The following is a 25,596-nucleotide window of genomic DNA, read 5'->3' as shown; positions in this document are numbered from 1 at the left end:
ATGATATATAAAGAGTCACAGTATAGTATGATATATAAAGAGTCACAGTATAGTATGCGATATAAAGAGTCACAGTATAGTATGATATATAAAGAGTCACAGTATAGTATGATATATAAAGAGTCACAGTATAGTATGGGATATAAAGAGTCACAGTATAGTATGGGATATAAAGAGTCACAGTATAGTATGATATATAAAGAGTCACAGTATAGTATAATATATAAAGAGTCACAGTATAGTATGCTATATAAAGAGTCACAGTATAGTATGATATATAAAGTGTCACAGTATAGTATAATATATAAAGTGTCACAGTATAGTATGATATATAAAGAGTCACAGTATAGTATGATATATAAAGAGTCACAGTATAGTATAATATATATAGAGTCACAGTATAGTATGATATATAAAGAGTCACAGTATAGTATGATATATAAAGAGTCACAGTATAGTATGATATATAAAGAGTCCCAGTATAGTATGATATATAAAGAGTCCCAGTATAGTATGATATATAAAGAGTCACAGTATAGTATGATATATAAAGAGTCACAGTATAGTATGATATATAAAGAGTCACAGTATAGTCCCAGTATAGTATAACGTCACTACAAGCAGCTTCCAATACCTGGCAGGTGCACAGGCTTCCGTGCTCTGTGGCTCTTACCTCAGCTGTCTGGGCTCACAGTCCAGTCCGGGGAGGAGCTGCCTGGCTGTCTGTCTGACATCATCGCTGTCCACCAACAGGCTGCGGCGATGTTCAGTGTGAACCACGGCGACTCTGATCCACTCCATGAGAGGAGGCAGGAGCAGGAACGGCCTGGAGGTGAACATGCTGTCAGCGAACGTGTGGCTCCAACAACTTTGTTTTATTTATCTTTTTTCAAACTGTGGTTCTGGTTTAGTACTTTTAATGTTTGTCGTTCAACGAAAAATACATTAAAAGAAGATTTGAGTGGAAAAGACAAATACAGGCTGATATTAGTCGACAGCCTGCTGCGGTTTGTTTACAGTAATTAGATTTCAGGCTCAGCGTGACGAGAATAAAGTGATTCATTGATGAGAAAATGTTTTTTTAATGAACACGGCCTCTGATATTAACACAGAACAGCTTGATGCAAATACTAAAATCTGTTAGCTTCACAAACACATACATACACGCACACACACACACACACACACACACATACGCACACGCACACGCACACACACACACACACACACACACACACACATACACGCACACACACACGCATGCATGCACACACACACACACCTCTCTCTGCTAAGTGTCATGGTCGAAGGCTCCAGGTTGGGACTTTCCAGTGACTCCATCTGCGGGCTGGACAGGAAGTAGTAAAGTGTGCGGAGGGCGTCCGCGGCCCAGGATACTGACGGCAGGTTTGCTGAGCGGCTGACTGACGGGCTCGAGCTGCGCAGACGCTGCATGTGGTGCATCGCCCGGGACACCAGATCACCTGCAACAAGTCCGGACATAAGTCTCAGATCATAAAACAAGAAACTATTTAACCCCTAAAGTACAGAATTAATTATTACACTCCACATCTGGCACCTGGTCAGAGCTCAGTGACGGGAGAACTGGCAGGAAAATTTTCATTAAATGAACACCTAAAAGTGACATTTTCTGCAGTATGGAGCCTTTAATCATGAACAATACTAACTATATATGATATATATATTACATACGCTGGACCTGCGTATGTTTTAAGGTTAAATGCATCAATCAGATGCACTTTGAGAGCTAAATTAAGACTAACACTAGCTGTGAATAACTGAAAATTCAAATATTCGTTAGAAGAAATTGCAACATGATTTCATGGAAACCATTGTGGGTTTTAATTTAAATACATTATATGGACGAAGGGTTGGAAATGTTGTATTTAGTAAAAGTCTTTACATAAATAAAGACGTCAAAAGGACTATGAGCATTAGATACGCCTGCATACGCAGAACTGTGTAGAATAAGGAAGATACAGTTTAATAAACATAAGCACTTTAAAGTGGTACGTTTTCAGTGTGAAAGTACTTTGTTTGATTGCTTTTGTTACAGCTCTTGTGGACGAACACAACGAACACACAGACTTCCAGTCATTTCATCAGCACGTATAATCTTTCAACTGAAGTTTACTCTTTTCCCCGAACAGCAATAATATTCTAAATGTAACTACGAGAGAAATGTGAAACATGTCTGGACTTTACATGGTGCACATGAACACATCATCACAAGGTCCATAAACGTCTGTGAACAGTGAAGGTTCTGTGATTTCTCTCCACGCGAGCGTTCAGATAATGAGGTACGGTGGCCCGCAGGGTGTGAAGGTGCCCTTGTTTTCTGGATACAAGCCACAGGTTGTTATGTAACGAGGGGGAGCTGGCAGCGTCTAACGACGCGTCCCAGGAGCCCCACGCCTGTCACACTTTAAACAAACACGACGCACACAGGAGCCGACTGTGGCGGCAGTAAAACACACACACACACTTACTGAGCTCTGTGATGCTGCCCACACAGGTGGCGAGGAGCGCCTGCTCCAGCGTCCGCAGCTCCAGCTGGATGTAGGCGTCCTCCCTGCTCTCCATCGAAACCCGGGGACCCTTCGTGTACGGGCTGACATGGGCCGGCAGCGACAGCTCGCCTAAACACACAATATTAATGTTCAAGCTTTACAAACACTCTTCAAATACTACAAGATGAAGAACAATATTAAATCCATCACTTTGATATTTTGCACAGACATGTTGCAGAGGATGACGCCGTCATCTTGTCCTCTAGCGCCACCATGAGGTTGACGTGTGCTTGTGAGTGAAATGTGTGGATCCCTGTTGGATGGATTGTCATGAAATGTGCAGAAAAGAAATCAAACATCCTTGAACATTGGCTGAGAAACGTCTGTAGCTGTCAGCCAATCAAGAGCAGAAGAAACATCCAAAGACGACTTTCAAACCACAACTGCAGCTTTAAACACTTCTTCTCAACACCGAGCGTCAAAGTGAATACACATCTTTTCTTAGTCACTAGTGCAGAGCTCGCTGTTTGCATCTATCTATCTATATATATATATATATATATATATATATATATATATATATATATATATATATATATATATATATATATATATATCACATATATGTGTGCATTGATACTGAGCACATGGAGGGAGCAGAGTGATGCTTTTATATATATTTAAGATGTTACAGATGTACTTTTTCCACTCCCAAACTAACCGCTGGTATCTGTTTTAACTGTGAATCTAAGCAGCTTCGTCTTTAGTCTTTAATATTTAGAGAATCCCTTTAAAAAGGGAAACTTTGAACAAAACTTTATGGCACTGAACATGGTGGACACTTCCCTTTACAGAACAAACCACAGCACAAATACTCTCCATGCTACCCGCATGATGGAGCACCTAAATCCACACACACACACACACACACACACACACACACACACACACACACACACACACACACACACACACACACACACACACAGATGAGACCCTCGTCCTTTGTGTGCAGTTGAATCTGGTATTTGCTGACTCCTGATCTTCCACACAATGGAAACAGCTTCAGTGAGGACAATCTGCCAAACAGAAAGATCCTGCAGCCGAGTCGACCTCAAACATCCACAATAACTATGTGAGGAGGAACACCTTCATCATCCTCACCTGCTTCCTGTAGACATGTTAGAACATCAGTGCAGAGACAGCAGACGGAGAATTAACTTCATAAACAATATAAATGAGTCAAAGTGAAGAAACACAGATACGAACATTTGTATAAATATTTCCCACTAATAATGACAGAAAAGACGTTTCCTGTTTCTCCAAACTTGGAACAGAAGATGCTGTAAATGTATTTTATAATCCTGATGGGAAACACATTCGTGTCCTGCAGAGGAAGCTTTCCTCTCATCAGGACTTTAATATCAATATAGAACACACACAACGTCTGGAGAGTAGAAACAGAGATACTTACATGAACATAGAGAATCTGTACACGTGTGATACTTTGTTCTCGTTACAACTTGTGTTTCAAAGGGTTTCAGAAATAAACTGACGTTGATTTTCTTCTTTTAGTTCGTTTGTGCTTCTTTCTTTGTCACGTTTTATATGATAAGATATAAGTCAAATAAAAGGGTGAAATGTTTGGCCTGCCACAGAAATAATGAATTAATGAATGAGTGAGTGAATGAGTGAGTGAATGAGTGAGTGAATGAATGAGTGAGTGAATGGGTGAATGAGTGAGTGAGTAGTAAGTGACAGAGCGAGATGTGAGTACAGCTGCTAAAGAGAACCTGGATACAGCGTGCATCAAAAAGATTAAAGATATATCAAATATATAATCGAATACAAGCTCCAGAATCCTGGAACTAAGGTTGTCATGTGAACACATTAATATTCTGATGTTCTCACATTCATGTGAACACATTAATATTCTGATGTTCTCACATTCGTGTGAACACATTAATATTCTGATGTTCTCACATTCATGTTCTCACATTAATATTCTGATGTTCTCACATTCATGTTCTCACATTAATATTCTGATGTTCTCACATTCATGTTCTCACATTAATATTCTGATGTTCTCACATTCATGTGAACACATTAATATTCTGATGTTCTCACATTCATGTGAACACATTAATATTCTGATGTTCTCACATTCATGTGAACACATTAATATTCTGATGTTCTCACATTCATGTGAACACATTAATATTCTGATCTTCTCACATTCATGTGAACACATTAATATTCTGATGTTCTCACATTCATGTGAACACATTAATATTCTGATGTTCTCACATTCGTGTGAATACATTAATATTCTGATGTTCTCACATTCGTGTCAACACATTAATATTCTGATGTTCTCACATTCATGTTCTCACATTAATATTCTGATGTTCTCACATTCATGTTCTCACATTAATATTCTGATGTTCTCACATTCATGTTCTCACATTAATATTCTGATGTTCTCACATTCATGTTCTCACATTAATATTCTGATGTTCTCACATTCATGTGAACACATTAATATTCTGATGTTCTCACATTAATATTCTGATGTTCTCACATTCATGTGAACACATTAATATTCTGATGTTCTCACATTCGTGTGAACACATTAATATTCTGATCTTCTCACATTCATGTGAACACATTAATATTCTGATGTTCTCACATTCATGTGAACACAATATTCTGATGTTCTCACATTCGTGTGAACACATTAATATTCTGATGTTCTCACATTCATGTTCTCACATTAATATTCTGATGTTCTCACATTCATGTTCTCACATTAATATTCTGATGTTCTCACATTCATGTTCTCACATTAATATTCTGATGTTCTCACATTCATGTTCTCACATTAATATTTTGATGTTCTCACATTCATGTTCTCACATTAATATTCTGATCTTCTCACATTCATGTGAACACATTAATATTCTGATGTTCTCACATTCATGTGAACACATTAATATTCTGATGTTCTCACATTCATGTGAACACATTAATATTCTGATCTTCTCACATTCATGTGAACACATTAATATTCTGATGTTCTCACATTCATGTGAACACATTAATATTCTGATGTTCTCACATTCGTGTGAATACATTAATATTCTGATGTTCTCACATTCATGTCAACACATTAATATTCTGATGTTCTCACATTCATGTTCTCACATTAATATTCTGATGTTCTCACATTCATGTTCTCACATTAATATTCTGATGTTCTCACATTCATGTTCTCACATTAATATTCTGATGTTCTCACATTCATGTTCTCACATTAATATTCTGATGTTCTCACATTCATGTGAACACATTAATATTCTGATGTTCTCACATTCATGTTCTCACATTAATATTCTGATGTTCTCACATTCATGTGAACACATTAATATTCTGATGTTCTCACATTAATATTCTGATGTTCTCACATTCATGTTCTCACATTAATATTCTGATGTTCTCACATTCATGTGAACACATTAATATTCTGATGTTCTCACATTCATGTGAACACATTAATATTCTGATCTTCTCACATTCATGTGAACACATTAATATTCTGATCTTCTCACATTCATGTGAACACATTAATATTCTGATGTTCTCACATTCGTGTGAATACATTAATATTCTGATGTTCTCACATTCGTGTCAACACATTAATATTCTGATGTTCTCACATTCATGTTCTCACATTAATATTCTGATGTTCTCACATTCATGTTCTCACATTAATATTCTGATGTTCTCACATTCATGTTCTCACATTAATATTCTGATGTTCTCACATTCATGTTCTCACATTAATATTCTGATGTTCTCACATTCATGTGAACACATTAATATTCTGATGTTCTCACATTCGTGTGAACACATTAATATTCTGATGTTCTCACATTCATGTTCTCACATTAATATTCTGATGTTCTCACATTCATGTTCTCACATTAATATTCTGATGTTCTCACATTCATGTTCTCACATTAATATTCTGATGTTCTCACATTCATGTTCTCACATTAATATTCTGATGTTCTCACATTCATGTTCTCACATTAATATTCTGATCTTCTCACATTCATGTGAACACATTAATATTCTGATCTTCTCACATTCATGTGAACACATTAATATTCTGATGTTCTCACATTCATGTGAACACATTAATATTCTGATGTTCTCACATTCATGTGAACACATTAATATTCTGATCTTCTCACATTCATGTGAACACATTAATATTCTGATGTTCTCACATTCATGTGAACACATTAATATTCTGATGTTCTCACATTCGTGTGAATACATTAATATTCTGATGTTCTCACATTCATGTCAACACATTAATATTCTGATGTTCTCACATTCATGTTCTCACATTAATATTCTGATGTTCTCACATTCATGTTTTCACATTAATATTCTGATGTTCTCACATTCATGTTCTCACATTAATATTCTGATGTTCTCACATTCATGTTCTCACATTAATATTCTGATGTTCTCACATTCATGTGAACACATTAATATTCTGATGTTCTCACATTCATGTTCTCACATTAATATTCTGATGTTCTCACATTCATGTGAACACATTAATATTCTGATGTTCTCACATTAATATTCTGATGTTCTCACATTCGTGTGAACACATTAATATTCTGATGTTCTCACATTCATGTTCTCACATTAATATTCTGATGTTCTCACATTCATGTTCTCACATTAATATTCTGATGTTCTCACATTCATGTTCTCACATTAATATTCTGATGTTCTCACATTCATGTGAACACATTAATATTCTGATGTTCTCACATTAATATTCTGATGTTCTCACATTCATGTGAACACATTAATATTCTGATCTTCTCACATTCGTGTGAACACATTAATATTCTGATCTTCTCACATTCATGTGAACACATTAATATTCTGATGTTCTCACATTCATGTGAACACATTAATATTCTGATGTTCTCACATTCGTGTGAACACATTAATATTCTGATCTTCTCACATTCATGTGAACACATTAATATTCTGATGTTCTCACATTCATGTTCTCACATTAATATTCTGATGTTCTCACATTCATGTTCTCACATTAATATTCTGATGTTCTCACATTCATGTGAACACATTAATATTCTGATCTTCTCACATTCATGTGAACACATTAATATTCTGATGTTCTCACATTCATGTGAACACATTAATATTCTGATGTTCTCACATTCATGTGAACACATTAATATTCTGATCTTCTCACATTCATGTGAACACATTAATATTCTGATGTTCTCACATTCATGTGAACACATTAATATTCTGATGTTCTCACATTAATATTCTGATGTTCTCACATTCATGTGAACACATTAATATTCTGATGTTCTCACATTCATGTTCTCACATTAATATTCTGATGTTCTCACATTCATGTTCTCACATTAATATTCTGATGTTCTCACATTCATGTTCTCACATTAATATTCTGATGTTCTCACATTCATGTTCTCACATTAATATTCTGATGTTCTCACATTCATGTTCTCACATTAATATTCTGATGTTCTCACATTCATGTTCTCACATTAATATTCTGATGTTCTCACATTCATGTGAACACATTAATATTCTGATGTTCTCACATTCGTGTGAACACATTAATATTCTGATGTTCTCACATTCATGTTCTCACATTAATATTCTGATGTTCTCACATTCATGTTCTCACATTAATATTCTGATGTTCTCACATTCATGTTCTCACATTAATATTCTGATGTTCTCACATTCATGTTCTCACATTAATATTCTGATGTTCTCACATTCATGTTCTCACATTAATATTCTGATCTTCTCACATTCATGTGAACACATTAATATTCTGATCTTCTCACATTCATGTGAACACATTAATATTCTGATGTTCTCACATTCATGTGAACACATTAATATTCTGATGTTCTCACATTCATGTGAACACATTAATATTCTGATCTTCTCACATTCATGTGAACACATTAATATTCTGATGTTCTCACATTCATGTGAACACATTAATATTCTGATGTTCTCACATTCGTGTGAATACATTAATATTCTGATGTTCTCACATTCATGTCAACACATTAATATTCTGATGTTCTCACATTCATGTTCTCACATTAATATTCTGATGTTCTCACATTCATGTTCTCACATTAATATTCTGATGTTCTCACATTCATGTTCTCACATTAATATTCTGATGTTCTCACATTCATGTTCTCACATTAATATTCTGATGTTCTCACATTCATGTGAACACATTAATATTCTGATGTTCTCACATTCATGTTCTCACATTAATATTCTGATGTTCTCACATTCATGTGAACACATTAATATTCTGATGTTCTCACATTAATATTCTGATGTTCTCACATTCGTGTGAACACATTAATATTCTGATGTTCTCACATTCATGTTCTCACATTAATATTCTGATGTTCTCACATTCATGTTCTCACATTAATATTCTGATGTTCTCACATTCATGTTCTCACATTAATATTCTGATGTTCTCACATTCATGTGAACACATTAATATTCTGATGTTCTCACATTAATATTCTGATGTTCTCACATTCATGTGAACACATTAATATTCTGATCTTCTCACATTCGTGTGAACACATTAATATTCTGATCTTCTCACATTCATGTGAACACATTAATATTCTGATGTTCTCACATTCATGTGAACACATTAATATTCTGATGTTCTCACATTCGTGTGAACACATTAATATTCTGATCTTCTCACATTCATGTGAACACATTAATATTCTGATGTTCTCACATTCATGTTCTCACATTAATATTCTGATGTTCTCACATTCATGTTCTCACATTAATATTCTGATGTTCTCACATTCATGTGAACACATTAATATTCTGATCTTCTCACATTCATGTGAACACATTAATATTCTGATGTTCTCACATTCATGTGAACACATTAATATTCTGATGTTCTCACATTCATGTGAACACATTAATATTCTGATCTTCTCACATTCATGTGAACACATTAATATTCTGATGTTCTCACATTCATGTGAACACATTAATATTCTGATGTTCTCACATTAATATTCTGATGTTCTCACATTCATGTGAACACATTAATATTCTGATGTTCTCACATTCATGTGAACACATTAATATTCTGATCTTCTCACATTCATGTGAACACATTAATATTCTGATGTTCTCACATTCATGTGAACACATTAATATTCTGATGTTCTCACATTCGTGTGAATACATTAATATTCTGATGTTCTCACATTCATGTCAACACATTAATATTCTGATGTTCTCACATTCATGTTCTCACATTAATATTCTGATGTTCTCACATTCATGTTCTCACATTAATATTCTGATGTTCTCACATTCATGTTCTCACATTAATATTCTGATGTTCTCACATTCATGTTCTCACATTAATATTCTGATGTTCTCACATTCATGTGAACACATTAATATTCTGATGTTCTCACATTCATGTTCTCACATTAATATTCTGATGTTCTCACATTCATGTGAACACATTAATATTCTGATGTTCTCACATTAATATTCTGATGTTCTCACATTCATGTTCTCACATTAATATTCTGATGTTCTCACATTCATGTGAACACATTAATATTCTGATGTTCTCACATTCATGTGAACACATTAATATTCTGATCTTCTCACATTCATGTGAACACATTAATATTCTGATCTTCTCACATTCATGTGAACACATTAATATTCTGATGTTCTCACATTCGTGTGAATACATTAATATTCTGATGTTCTCACATTCGTGTCAACACATTAATATTCTGATGTTCTCACATTCATGTTCTCACATTAATATTCTGATGTTCTCACATTCATGTTCTCACATTAATATTCTGATGTTCTCACATTCATGTTCTCACATTAATATTCTGATGTTCTCACATTCATGTTCTCACATTAATATTCTGATGTTCTCACATTCATGTGAACACATTAATATTCTGATGTTCTCACATTCGTGTGAACACATTAATATTCTGATGTTCTCACATTCATGTTCTCACATTAATATTCTGATGTTCTCACATTCATGTTCTCACATTAATATTCTGATGTTCTCACATTCATGTTCTCACATTAATATTCTGATGTTCTCACATTCATGTTCTCACATTAATATTCTGATGTTCTCACATTCATGTTCTCACATTAATATTCTGATCTTCTCACATTCATGTGAACACATTAATATTCTGATCTTCTCACATTCATGTGAACACATTAATATTCTGATGTTCTCACATTCATGTGAACACATTAATATTCTGATGTTCTCACATTCATGTGAACACATTAATATTCTGATCTTCTCACATTCATGTGAACACATTAATATTCTGATGTTCTCACATTCATGTGAACACATTAATATTCTGATGTTCTCACATTCGTGTGAATACATTAATATTCTGATGTTCTCACATTCATGTCAACACATTAATATTCTGATGTTCTCACATTCATGTTCTCACATTAATATTCTGATGTTCTCACATTCATGTTCTCACATTAATATTCTGATGTTCTCACATTCATGTTCTCACATTAATATTCTGATGTTCTCACATTCATGTTCTCACATTAATATTCTGATGTTCTCACATTCATGTGAACACATTAATATTCTGATGTTCTCACATTCATGTTCTCACATTAATATTCTGATGTTCTCACATTCATGTGAACACATTAATATTCTGATGTTCTCACATTAATATTCTGATGTTCTCACATTCGTGTGAACACATTAATATTCTGATGTTCTCACATTCATGTTCTCACATTAATATTCTGATGTTCTCACATTCATGTTCTCACATTAATATTCTGATGTTCTCACATTCATGTTCTCACATTAATATTCTGATGTTCTCACATTCATGTGAACACATTAATATTCTGATGTTCTCACATTAATATTCTGATGTTCTCACATTCATGTGAACACATTAATATTCTGATGTTCTCACATTCGTGTGAACACATTAATATTCTGATCTTCTCACATTCATGTGAACACATTAATATTCTGATGTTCTCACATTCATGTTCTCACATTAATATTCTGATGTTCTCACATTCGTGTGAACACATTAATATTCTGATCTTCTCACATTCATGTGAACACATTAATATTCTGATGTTCTCACATTCATGTTCTCACATTAATATTCTGATGTTCTCACATTCATGTTCTCACATTAATATTCTGATGTTCTCACATTCATGTGAACACATTAATATTCTGATCTTCTCACATTCATGTGAACACATTAATATTCTGATGTTCTCACATTCATGTGAACACATTAATATTCTGATGTTCTCACATTCATGTGAACACATTAATATTCTGATCTTCTCACATTCATGTGAACACATTAATATTCTGATGTTCTCACATTCATGTGAACACATTAATATTCTGATGTTCTCACATTAATATTCTGATGTTCTCACATTCATGTGAACACATTAATATTCTGATGTTCTCACATTCGTGTGAACACATTAATATTCTGATGTTCTCACATTCGTGTGAACACATTAATATTCTGATGTTCTCACATTCGTGTGAATACATTAATATTCTGATGTTCTCACATTCATGTGAACACATTAATATTCTGATGTTCTCACATTCGTGTGAACACATTAATATTCTGATGTTCTCACATTCATGTGAACACATTAATATTCTGATGTTCTCACATTCATGTGAACACATTAATATTCTGATGTTCTCACATTCATGTTCTCACATTAATATTCTGATGTTCTCACATTCATGTGAACACATTAATATTCTGATGTTCTCACATTCATGTTCTCACATTAATATTCTGATGTTCTCACATTCATGTTCTCACATTAATATTCTGATGTTCTCACATTAATATTCTGATGTTCTCACATTCATGTGAACACATTAATATTCTGATCTTCTCACATTCGTGTGAACACATTAATATTCTGATGTTCTCACATTCATGTTCTCACATTAATATTCTGATGTTCTCACATTCATGTTCTCACATTAATATTCTGATGTTCTCACATTCATGTGAACACATTAATATTCTGATCTTCTCACATTCATGTGAACACATTAATATTCTGATGTTCTCACATTCATGTGAACACATTAATATTCTGATGTTCTCACATTCATGTGAACACATTAATATTCTGATGTTCTCACATTCATGTGAACACATTAATATTCTGATGTTCTCACATTCGTGTGAATACATTAATATTCTGATGTTCTCACATTCATGTCAACACATTAATATTCTGATGTTCTCACATTCATGTTCTCACATTAATATTCTGATGTTCTCACATTCATGTGAACACATTAATATTCTGATCTTCTCACATTCGTGTGAACACATTAATATTCTGATCTTCTCACATTCATGTGAACACATTAATATTCTGATGTTCTCACATTCATGTGAACACATTAATATTCTGATGTTCTCACATTCGTGTGAACACATTAATATTCTGATGTTCTCACATTCATGTTCTCACATTAATATTCTGATGTTCTCACATTCATGTTCTCACATTAATATTCTGATGTTCTCACATTCATGTTCTCACATTAATATTCTGATGTTCTCACATTCATGTGAACACATTAATATTCTGATCTTCTCACATTCATGTGAACACATTAATATTCTGATGTTCTCACATTCATGTGAACACATTAATATTCTGATGTTCTCACATTCATGTGAACACATTAATATTCTGATGTTCTCACATTCATGTGAACACATTAATATTCTGATGTTCTCACATTCATGTGAACACATTAATATTCTGATGTTCTCACATTAATATTCTGATGTTCTCACATTCATGTGAACACATTAATATTCTGATGTTCTCACATTCGTGTGAACACATTAATATTCTGATGTTCTCACATTCGTGTGAACACATTAATATTCTGATGTTCTCACATTCGTGTGAATACATTAATATTCTGATGTTCTCACATTCATGTGAACACATTAATATTCTGATGTTCTCACATTCGTGTGAACACATTAATATTCTGATGTTCTCACATTCATGTGAACACATTAATATTCTGATGTTCTCACATTCATGTGAACACATTAATATTCTGATGTTCTCACATTCATGTGAACACATTAATATTCTGATGTTCTCACATTCATGTGAACACATTAATATTCTGATGTTCTCACATTCATGTTCTCACATTAATATTCTGATGTTCTCACATTCATGTTCTCACATTAATATTCTGATGTTCTCACATTAATATTCTGATGTTCTCACATTCATGTGAACACATTAATATTCTGATCTTCTCACATTCGTGTGAACACATTAATATTCTGATGTTCTCACATTCATGTTCTCACATTAATATTCTGATGTTCTCACATTCATGTTCTCACATTAATATTCTGATGTTCTCACATTCATGTGAACACATTAATATTCTGATGTTCTCACATTCATGTGAACACATTAATATTCTGATCTTCTCACATTCATGTGAACACATTAATATTCTGATGTTCTCACATTCATGTGAACACATTAATATTCTGATGTTCTCACATTCATGTGAACACATTAATATTCTGATGTTCTCACATTCATGTGAACACATTAATATTCTGATGTTCTCACATTCGTGTGAATACATTAATATTCTGATGTTCTCACATTCATGTCAACACATTAATATTCTGATGTTCTCACATTCATGTTCTCACATTAATATTCTGATGTTCTCACATTCATGTTCTCACATTAATATTCTGATGTTCTCACATTCATGTTCTCACATTAATATTCTGATGTTCTCACATTCATGTTCTCACATTAATATTCTGATGTTCTCACATTCATGTTCTCACATTAATATTCTGATGTTCTCACATTCATGTTCTCACATTAATATTCTGATGTTCTCACATTCATGTGAACACATTAATATTCTGATGTTCTCACATTAATATTCTGATGTTCTCACATTCATGTGAACACATTAATATTCTGATCTTCTCACATTCGTGTGAACACATTAATATTCTGATGTTCTCACATTCATGTGAACACATTAATATTCTGATGTTCTCACATTCATGTGAACACATTAATATTCTGATGTTCTCACATTCATGTGAACACATTAATATTCTGATGTTCTCACATTCATGTGAACACATTAATATTCTGATCTTCTCACATTCGTGTGAACACATTAATATTCTGATGTTCTCACATTCATGTTCTCACATTAATATTCTGATGTTCTCACATTCATGTTCTCACATTAATATTCTGATGTTCTCACATTCATGTTCTCACATTAATATTCTGATGTTCTCACATTCATGTGAACACATTAATATTCTGATCTTCTCACATTCATGTGAACACATTAATATTCTGATGTTCTCACATTCATGTGAACACATTAATATTCTGATGTTCTCACATTCATGTGAACACATTAATATTCTGATGTTCTCACATTCGTGTGAACACATTAATATTCTGATGTTCTCACATTCGTGTGAATACATTAATATTCTGATGTTCTCACATTCATGTCAACACATTAATATTCTGATGTTCTCACATTCATGTTCTCACATTAATATTCTGATGTTCTCACATTCATGTTCTCACATTAATATTCTGATGTTCTCACATTCATGTTCTCACATTAATATTCTGATGTTCTCACATTCATGTTCTCACATTAATATTCTGATGTTCTCACATTCATGTTCTCACATTAATATTCTGATGTTCTCACATTCATGTGAACACATTAATATTCTGATGTTCTCACATTAATATTCTGATGTTCTCACATTCATGTGAACACATTAATATTCTGATCTTCTCACATTCGTGTGAACACATTAATATTCTGATGTTCTCACATTCATGTGAACACATTAATATTCTGATCTTCTCACATTCATGTGAACACATTAATATTCTGATGTTCTCACATTCATGTGAACACATTAATATTCTGATGTTCTCACATTCATGTGAACACATTAATATTCTGATGTTCTCACATTCGTGTGAACACATTAATATTCTGATGTTCTCACATTCGTGTGAACACATTAATATTCTGATGTTCTCACATTCGTGTGAATACATTAATATTCTGATGTTCTCACATTCATGTGAACACATTAATATTCTGATGTTCTCACATTCGTGTGAACACATTAATATTCTGATGTTCTCACATTCATGTTCTCACATTAATATTCTGATGTTCTCACATTCATGTCAACACATTAATATTCTGATGTTCTCACATTCATGTTCTCACATTAATATTCTGATGTTCTCACATTCATGTTCTCACATTAATATTCTGATGTTCTCACATTCATGTTCTCACATTAATATTCTGATGTTCTCACATTCATGTGAACACATTAATATTCTGATGTTCTCACATTAATATTCTGATGTTCTCATATTCATGTGAACACATTAATATTCTGATCTTCTCACATTCGTGTGAACACATTAATATTCTGATGTTCTCACATTCGTGTGAACACATTAATATTCTGATCTTCTCACATTCATGTGAACACATTAATATTCTGATCTTCTCACATTCATGTGAACACATTAATATTCTGATCTTCTCACATTCATGTGAACACATTAATATTCTGATGTTCTCACATTCGTGTGAACACATTAATATTCTGATCTTCTCACATTCATGTGAACACATTAATATTCAGCAACAGGAAGTCGACTTTAGCTGCAAGTGTCTGCAACACATTTATTTAACATTAAACACGACGCTCCATAAAGAATTATTATTCCCAGTTGTGATGGAAGAACAAACCCCATGGACCCCCCCCCCCCCCCCCCTCTGGAACACCGCAGGTTTGTAAAAGTCTTGTTTGGAAGAAAGACACGAGTGTGGAAGATAATTGGTGCTGATTACTCTGCAGAGTTCACAGACACGCATCTGTTCATGGGACACAACAGGAGACCAGTCTGCAGTGGACAAAGCACAAATCACTGTTTTCTAATCCCTACCTGTGTAGTCCACACACACACACACACACACACACACACACACCACACACACACACTGTGATTAAGTAATTTCCCTCGACTCTCCTCGTGTGTACGTGTGGCTGAATAAAAACAGAAGTCTGCAACCGCATCCTCAGAGAACGAGTGTGTGTACTGTAGGTGTGTGAGTGTGTGTGTGTGTGTGTGTGTGTGTGAGTGTGTGTGTGTGTGTCCCAAATGGAAACAGAGGCACAGTCACGGTGCCTGAAAACAACAGCTCTTTTCTGCTGTGTGGTATAATGCTGCAAGTGTTTGGTTGGGACAACAGAACCACAGAGGGGTGAAGGTGTGTGTGTGTGTGTGTGTGTGTGTGTGTGTGTGTGTGTGTGTGTTATAGAACATATTTTTTGACTAATAAACCATTGTTGGCTTCTGTCCTCTTAAAGACTTGATGTCTTCTTTACTTACATGTATATGTGCACACACACTGAAGTGAAGCAGCTGGATGAAGAACACAACATGAACAAACCAACGAGCAGGATGAAAAACAACGATGGGATTTGATCTTCTACAAGTTGTTCTGCACTTCCAGACACGCTGGAGGAAACACACTCTTGATACAACTCACAGTCGTGACACGCACGCAGGCAGAATTGGCGGGCCGTGAGGAGGCGGTCTCCTTAAAGCGGGCCTCCTGAGAGGCTCGTGTCCCTCCGTCACCAAGACGTCTTGTTTAATTAAAGCCGTTCATCACGGAGACGTGTAAAGTCATCAACCTCTGATGAATCACTTAGTCCTGAATGTTTCATCATCAGACGCTCACGTTGTTTCTGTTCGCATCAGAAACAATCTTTCTTCTGTTTATAGCTTTGCATAAAGACCAGATGGAGATAACATTACAAGTGTTGGATTACTCTCCGCTCCGTCTCTGTAATCTGACTCAATCTCAGACTCTTTCTCCAGCTGTCTTTCTCCACTTCCTGCTCAACCTGAGCTGCAGTCTGACCCGCTCAGACGGAACGCCCTCATAACTTGGATGGGCGTCGTTCTGCAGCACGTAGAGGTGCACGCCCGGCACCGTCAGCTCGTGCTTCGAGTGCACGTTCAGATGAATATTACTCACGAGTATGAAAGTGAGCAGAATATAATATTCATGATGTCCTGTCATGTTTAGTCTGTAAATGGAAATGAATAAATAAATAGTATCAGATCCAGATACTGAGGAGATGCATGTTGCTGACATCATCAGACGAGGGCTGCAACTCAACATTCGTTTCTGCAGAACTGATCATCTCTTGGTCTATAAAATGTCAGAAGATAGTGAAAACTATGCGTCTCAGTTTCTCAAAGTGCAAGGTGAAGTCTTTAACGTCACATACTTATCACACTTATATGATATGAAAGGAGAACAAGCAGGAAATCTCCATATTTGAGGCTGAAAACAGCATTTAAAGACATTAAAGGAGTGAATGGATTACTCTGATCTACTACTGACCGTAAAGAAGAGGGGACGCACAGATGATGAAACGTTTAATCTGACCCTCGCAGACATGCCTGGGCACAGTGCAGGTCTCCGGGCTGTAACACCATGACATTTGGACGTTTGGTCCTGGAACAATGTCCTTATGAAAACCTGAACGAGGGTAACAGAGAGTGTGTGTGTGTGTGTGTGTGTGTGTGTGTGTGTGTGTGTGTGTGTGCAGCTACAGCCGCTGTTTGTTTAGCCGAGCAGACGGCACTTGGAGCCGTGAACCTCGTGCCCCGCAGCCTGAGGAATGAGAGCTCCTTTGTGTCGTCTGTGAGGGTCACAGGCTAACAACACTCACTCATTTACTTCACCCGCTCCTTCCTGTGCGTCCTCAAGGGACATTTGAAACCTGTATCCCAGCATGCAGTGGGAAGAGGAGGCAGAGAAACACGGTGCCTTCAAGGAGGGGGGGCCGTGTTTATCATGTTCACCGTACATTTTGATATATTTGACCAAACAATCGACATTTATCTGTTCTGATCTTTCACGTCACAAGATGGAGTTTGCTCAGTTATCAAGCAATTGTAGACGTTCAACTTGTAAAATGTTTCTGAGAGTAGTCTGGTCTTAATGTCCACGTTGGCTTAAAGTTGAGAAGTTAGTTAAAGATTAGATGAAACTAGAAGGACACTCAGACACTCAGACCTCCAGCAAAGTTAACAAAGTGAAATCCTTCTTACAAACAAGCATATCATATTTCCCAACATGTAGAAGTTCTCCTTTAACAGACACACACCTTCTTGTGCATCTAAAGTTCCAGTGATTTGTTTACCATCCCTCCCTCAGTTCAGTTAAAACACTAATCATTGTGTGTGTCAAAGTAATCCTCGGCCCTCACGTTGTGGGTGAGGACGTGTTAATGACGGGACGTCAGTGAGCAAACCGTCCCATCCATGTGATCTCAACAGGTGCTGCCAGCTGCTCGCTGCCATGTGGACACTTGTTTGACATAATAAGTGATAAGTAATAGTTTAAAATCCCAGTGGCAGGTATTAGTAAGTGAAGGGAGGCGTTGCCACCTTGTATGTGGACGTGTGATCAGTAATAATGGCGTCTATATTGATCTGTGTATTGACGCTGAGGAAGGTATAGCTTCAGGAGGGAACACTCACCAAACATGAGTGTGTACCTGCAGGGAGCTGCAGGTACACACTCATCCTGCCTGTGACATTAACTATATATTCACATGTAATCCTGCAAACACAAGAATTATTTAGGATGTGTGTCCCAGACGTTTATCAGAGAAGATCTTCTTCCGTTATTACTCAAATCGCCTGTTTCCTGTCGGGGGGGGGGGTTCCAATCGCACTCTTCATGCTGTTGTTCTTATATCTATAATCTATAAAATGTCGCAAAATTAAGAATACTTCCCAGAATCGATAATCTCAATAATCTGTCCCATCAGGTCAGAGTGTGTACTGGAGGTGAACCCATGTTTTAATGAATAACTTTAAACATAAATGGGTCATGCAGGTACTTGAACTCACCATTCTTATTTTTGCCACACATCAGATGCTCGTAGACCTGCAGCAGCCCCCACAGCTCCGCGTCGTTGTTCACGGCCCCCTCCAGCAGCTCCGCGGTCACCGGGCAGCAGGTGCCCCGGCAGCCCCGCTCCTCCTCCTCCTCCTCCGCGGCCAGCCTCTCAGTCAGCAGCGCCCGTCCGACCACCTCTTCCGTCAAACTCTCCACACAAGCTGCCAGGAAGACAGCGGCGTACTCGTGCACGCGCACCGACACACGTGTCTCCACCATCCACCTGAAGAAGCAGCCCACGGAAAGCGTCAGCCCGCAGCGCGCAGACTTGCCAAGCTGACGCGCGGTGTCCCCGGAGCTCATGCAGTGCAGGGACACGGCCTTCACCGCGGAGGAGATGCACTTCCCGGCCAGACCCCAGCTCAGCACCAGGCTCACCGCGCTCTGGACCTCCAGGCGTGTGCACCGCCTGTGGAGCTCACTCAGCCGCTGCGCCTCTCTGGAGATCCGCACCAAAGCCCTCCGGAGCAGGCTGGACAGCCGGTGGATTGCCTCTCCGGTGAACGACGCATCCGAATCGGAGACTTTACGCACGACCTCCCGCAGCTCCTGCTCCGTCCAGGGATACTCCTCCACGTCGGGCAGACAGGGACACTTGAGCAGGATGTCCGCCGCGTCCTCCGGCAGCGTGCTCACCGTGTCCCAGCTGCCGTTCCTGCTGTACAGAGAGCCACGGTGAGGAGTCCTCGCGTGCAGCGGAGACTGCCTCGACCTGCCGGAGGAGGACAGGCTGAGGGACGGGCAGGGGTCCCCGGTCACATAGCCCGGGTCCAGGCTCAGGTCCTCCAGGGTTTTCACCAAAACACTGCTGGACATGATATAAAGGTATGTAGATGTTCTTAACGCTCACTTTACGCACACTGGAGAACCGACCAAAAAGTGTTCCCATTAAATCCAAGTGAGTCCGAGTTTGAAAAAGTCCAACTGCTCGGAACAGACCGCTGCACGAGACTGTCCTGCTGTGCCACAACTAACCAAAACATGAAGAGGGATGATAAGTGCTTTACGCACGCGGACCAATCAAACAGACTCCAGTAATAACAAAGGAGAGTCACCGCTGCCCGACAGCCCCCCCCCGTGGCCACAGCCAGGCTTACAACCAGAACTGAGTGGAAATAAAGGTGCGTTTATTAGTTAAGATGAATAATTAAGATATTAAGATTATTATTACGATAAAAAATTGTCACACCAAATTATAATACATAGGCCTAAATAAATATCAGATATGGTTAATGTCATAATTAAATATCACATTTGTAAATCAGCTTTAAAAAAAGATGTTTCTACTCTACTAATATTAGCTGACACGCTGTCAACATTTCAGGGTTTTTTTAAAGAAATGTTTTGGATTTATATGAATTATTCATGTCATTGTCTGTGGGTCGACTATGTTTTCCTTAAGTATATCATTTTTTTCATTATGTACATGTTTATATTTTATCTAAATAAAGTTTAAACACAACTTCTGGTGATAATTTCAAAATAAAAGCAACCCAAATGGTGTATTTCATTGCTTTTTTCGAGCATTTCAGTAAAACAAATTTCAAGAACGGACATAAACAACCAAACAAAGGTTTATTTGACCAAGTTAGAGGAAATATATTTTAAAAATAGTTGCTTTAAGATCATTACCATGAGGTTGTGCATTGTTTAAATCAGGGGGAGGAAACTTTTTCATGTCAAGGGCCATTTTTTTTTTTACAACATCCTTCGAGGGCCGTACTAATTATTGAACTCATAACCTCTGCACAGCCCGTTCATTTCACTTTTCTTTATGCTAAACAATCAACGTTTGTATCCTGTATCTTTGTTTTATTATAAATCCTTTATTAGTCCCACAACGGGGAAATGTATCTCGTCACAGCAGAAGAACTTATGAAGTAAAAAGGCAGTAAACAATAATTAAATAGAATAAAACATAATATAAGTACCAAGTGATATAAATAAAGTGAGTATTGCACATGGCAGTGATAACTGCACAGCAGTGGTGGAACAGTGTGTTCTTGGTGGGGGGGGTCTACCTCTCTATCTGTCCATGTTTGTATGTTCCGCTCTGCAGAGAGCTGCTTGTTGGGCCAAACTCCGAACACCGAAGAGCGTTAACTTTATCCAAACACTCGTCCTCTCAGCTCGTGCAGTTTGACATGTTTCGTGTTTCACCGCAAACGCGTCCACACAAACTCGACACACTGGCCTTTAACTTCCACACAGAAATAATCGTTCGTCCATTTCTCCTGGAAAGTGCGACACATACCTGTCAATCCGCCCGTATCCCGGATTATCCCGTATTTTTACTTCTATCCTGTTTTTCTCCCATTTAAATATTTTCCCGTAATTATCCCGTATTTTTAACCTTTCAAAAAAAAAAGGCCTAATTAAAAAAAAGTATACAGTGTCCTCCGGTACAGCAGGGGGCAGTATTATGTTTAACTTTAGCTGAAAAACATTATCCACCAGAAAACAGGAACAATAACACAGAAGAAGAAGAGAACATATGATGAGAGTCACAGTGAACGGGAGAGAGATGGAGACGCAGCTGTACCTGCCAAACAAGTTAAAACTTTATGCAAGTACCAAATGAGAGGAGACCTTCCCTTATTTATTAAAAGCAGAGTCGGGACAACTCGTGCTTTTCGTAAAGTGTGCCATGAGATGTTAGCATCGCACACGGCAGAATAAGCGATGTTCGCCAGCAAGAACAATCGTCCAAGCACCAGCACGCCAAGAGGCACAAAACACACACTGTCAATGACTTCATGTGTGACAAGAACTGTGCCGGAGGCACCAAGAGACCAGAGCTGAGGGACAGATGTCGATGCTTTGCGCTAAAACATAATGTCGCCTTCAGCTCCTGCGATGATTTCAGTCGCGGTGTCGCGACATGTTCCCGACTCTGACATCGCCAGGAAGTCCTCGTGGAGGAAACACAAGCCACACAACTCATCCATCATCAAATACATTGATGATAATCACTCATCATATAAAATACATACATCTTATTTACATGTCTGTACAAGTAATACATACTTTAAATAAACATGTGTTTCCTGAATGTATATACCCGTCCCTTATGTGTTTACTTTACATTGGTGGCTGAGAGCTGTTGGAGGAGCCGGGCGTAGTCCGGCAAAATAATGTCCCTTATTTTGAAATTCCAATGTTGACAGGTATGTTCCCCACCCCTGGTTTAAAGCCTATTTTACTTAAATTAAATATCATGTAATAAAGCAATGATTCCAATACGTTCTTAGTATACAAACTGCATTTTATACAGTTATAATACAGTTCCACATTTATGCATATCCTCCTTTCTTTGCAAAAGTTAGCCAAGTATGCTAGAAGAGTCATGTCTGTCCGTTATGCTAGCTTAGTTTATCATAGCTAGCAGATAAATATTAGCATTAAGTCTTGCGGCTAAGAAACCCGCATAAAACCACTAAAGTCCGTTTTTACACTTCATTTTTCAAACGGATTAACAGACAAGACATAAACTACTGAACTTTATCAGTGTTAGTCGATTTTATGTACCTTTTGAAAGATTAGCTTAATGTTTCCCCAGCTAACGTTAAGCTAACCGTCTCCTGGCTGTGGCTTCATACTTAACGACCAGATAAAAAGCTAATAAACATTACGTGCACTATTGGAATAATCACTTTGAGAACATTAATTGGGAATTGACTTTGAAATATTTAGCCGACAATAAAGTAGGCTAATATTGAATAGAATACAATAGAAGTGTTAAAATTATACTAACCAACAAACCACTTTCTAAAATATAAAAATAAATATTATGAATTCTGTAATACTGAACTAAAACCTTTCATGAATGCATTTATTTGAAATGTTTTTGGATTTATGTTAATGTCATGAGGGACTAAGAGATGTTATTCTGGTAAATAAATGAAATCTTTATTTTAAGTTTAAGTTTTATATCCAAATATGCAAATGTTCTGAGAGGAAATCCAACATTCACCAATTCATGCAGGAAATGAAATTGTACTTTGAAACACTAAAGAATAAGATGAACTACAAGTTATTTTTAAGTTGAATATGTATGTAACACTTGCTTTTATAATAATAAACAGGTTATTTCTGTTAATGAACTGCTCCTTCCTCCTGAGATAAATCAGACACACAATAAACAACACAAAGAAAACCAGGAAGATAAAAGTTGTATTGTTTCAGCTCCAGCGTTTCTAAAGTTGCTGAAAGTTTCAATGTACAAGAAATCTGTAGCCAAGAATAAAACACTTTATTTCACCTCCATTATCCACTAACTTCATCTAAAGAGAAAACTAACTGCAAAATGTTTCAACTGAGGCGTCTTAAATACACAATGTTGAGCTTTAGCATTGAAATACAGCCATTAAAAGCCAGAACATATTCACATCATTCAAAATAATGGCATTAAACTGCACAACTTTGAGTATTTATAATCCACTTTGTTGTTATTTGGATTAATTCTACATCTTTCTACAACATTCCTTCAGAGATCTAGATAGTCATGCTTCACCTAAAGCAACCACAAGATGTCAACCTTTCACTGTTTCTACGCACAGAGCCTCAGATGAGAACACTGCCTGTAACTCTTCTGACCTACTGGTTCTACAATACTGTCCAAACACAATGCTATTCAATTCTGACACGTCTCAACCCACCCCCTCCTCCGCAGGACTAACAACTAAAAGGCTATTTCCAACCGTTTAAAGGAGCTCAGTGGAAATGCAGCAAATATTCCAGTTCTTGAAAAGCGGTGAAAGTTTCCAGGAAGATAAAACAATAAATTACTGAGCTAAGAAAAGAAACACTTATTTAAAATGAGCTCAATATGTTTGCATGTGTACAATCATAAACAGTGAGCCAGCTCACCGCGACCTGAACGTGTATCTGTCCTCGTGTTTGTGTCGTTGTGCAGGTTTCAAACATCAACAACGTCCACAGGAGAACTGAAGCTCATCCAAATAAGGCATCAAGACATTAGTACAAAAAATACAACTGGAACTCTTGCAAACATTTGACAAAGGCTGAGCAACATGTTGTTCTCTGACGAAACGCTACAAAAGAGTTTATTTTATTGTAACGGGCGATGCCCCGGAGACGTCCGCTCGCTTCCATCTCTTCTGCGATGGAACTCCATCACTGTGACAGGAAACATTGTGGGGGTGTCTCCCGTGGGAGGGACGGAGCACAGCATGCGATGTCCACGAAGAGGGAGAGGAGTGTTTGAAAGGATTCAATAGTGAAATATTAGGACACACAGTGAGGTACGTGTGTTCTGCACAATATTTGTGCAATTGGAAAACATCAAATTGTGATGATTATTTACTGATATTGCAATAAAATGATTTTTGCATCATTATTCTCATTTAATATATTTAAAAAGTCATGTGCATCTTTACCAAACAAAGATGTCTTACGTCTGTAGAATACGATCTGTAGGCCGGGACTTCTCTGTGATACTTATTCACGCTGGGGTTTTGCCTTTAAAACAATATTTAGAGAAACTAGAACATATTCCACCGCCATAACGTTTGATTAAAAACAGAATCCAAGTCTCTAGTACGGGTCAAGCTCCAAGGATCCTACATTTCCCACAATGCAACTCAACAGCCTCTGTCATTAGACCCTCGTTGCCTGGACAACGTTTTTTAAACTTCACACAGTTTGTATCTCAGACTTTCTGTTACAGATTTAAAGTGTTCAAACTCAATCTGAGACCATTCACATCGGCCGGACACGAGCGGACACGAGCGGACACGA

At 36.7% G+C, this 25,596-nt stretch overlaps 2 protein-coding genes across 4 annotated transcripts in view; both read right to left on the bottom strand.

The window, feature by feature from the left end:
- Positions 1-669: 669 nt before the first annotated feature.
- LOC115005159 (ankyrin repeat and BTB/POZ domain-containing protein 2-like) lies at positions 670-20,922 on the bottom strand. The gene is made up of 4 exons (XM_029426972.1): positions 19,788-20,922; positions 2,511-2,660; positions 1,283-1,484; positions 670-826 (listed from the first exon to the last, which is right to left on the bottom strand). The coding sequence occupies exons 1-4, from the start codon at positions 20,650-20,652 to the stop codon at positions 670-672; spliced, it is 1,374 nt and encodes a 457-aa protein (XP_029282832.1). The 5' UTR covers positions 20,653-20,922.
- A 3,068-nt stretch (positions 20,923-23,990) lies between these two features.
- Positions 23,991-25,596, bottom strand: part of LOC115005156 (USP6 N-terminal-like protein) — a 35,202-nt gene continuing 33,596 nt past the window's right edge. For all 3 annotated transcript variants that reach the window (XM_029426969.1, XM_029426970.1, XM_029426968.1), the window contains one exon: positions 23,991-25,596. This exon is cut by the window's right edge and continues 1,666 nt beyond it. The gene's annotated coding sequence lies outside the window, so the exon portion shown is untranslated.

Source organism: Cottoperca gobio, unplaced genomic scaffold, assembly GCF_900634415.1.
Source record: "Cottoperca gobio unplaced genomic scaffold, fCotGob3.1 fCotGob3_272arrow_ctg1, whole genome shotgun sequence".
Lineage (NCBI taxonomy): Eukaryota > Metazoa > Chordata > Actinopteri > Perciformes > Bovichtidae > Cottoperca > Cottoperca gobio.
Note: the sequence above shows the minus strand (reverse complement) of the source record. Positions and strands in the feature narration are given on the sequence as shown.

What these genes read in the sequence shown, in the direction of transcription:
- LOC115005159 (XM_029426972.1), bottom strand. Translation starts at nt 20,652, where the DNA reads ATGTCCAGCAGTGTTTTGGTGAAAACCCTGGAGGACCTGAGCCTGGAC. An exon ending in GGGCAGCATCACAGAGCTCA is followed by an intron (nt 1,485 to 2,510) that starts GTAAGTGTGTGT and finishes GACTTGTTGCAG; the next exon opens with GTGATCTGGTGTCCCGGGCG. An exon ending in ATGACACTTAGCAGAGAGAG is followed by an intron (nt 827 to 1,282) that starts GTGTGTGTGTGT and finishes GTTCACCTCCAG; the next exon opens with GCCGTTCCTGCTCCTGCCTC.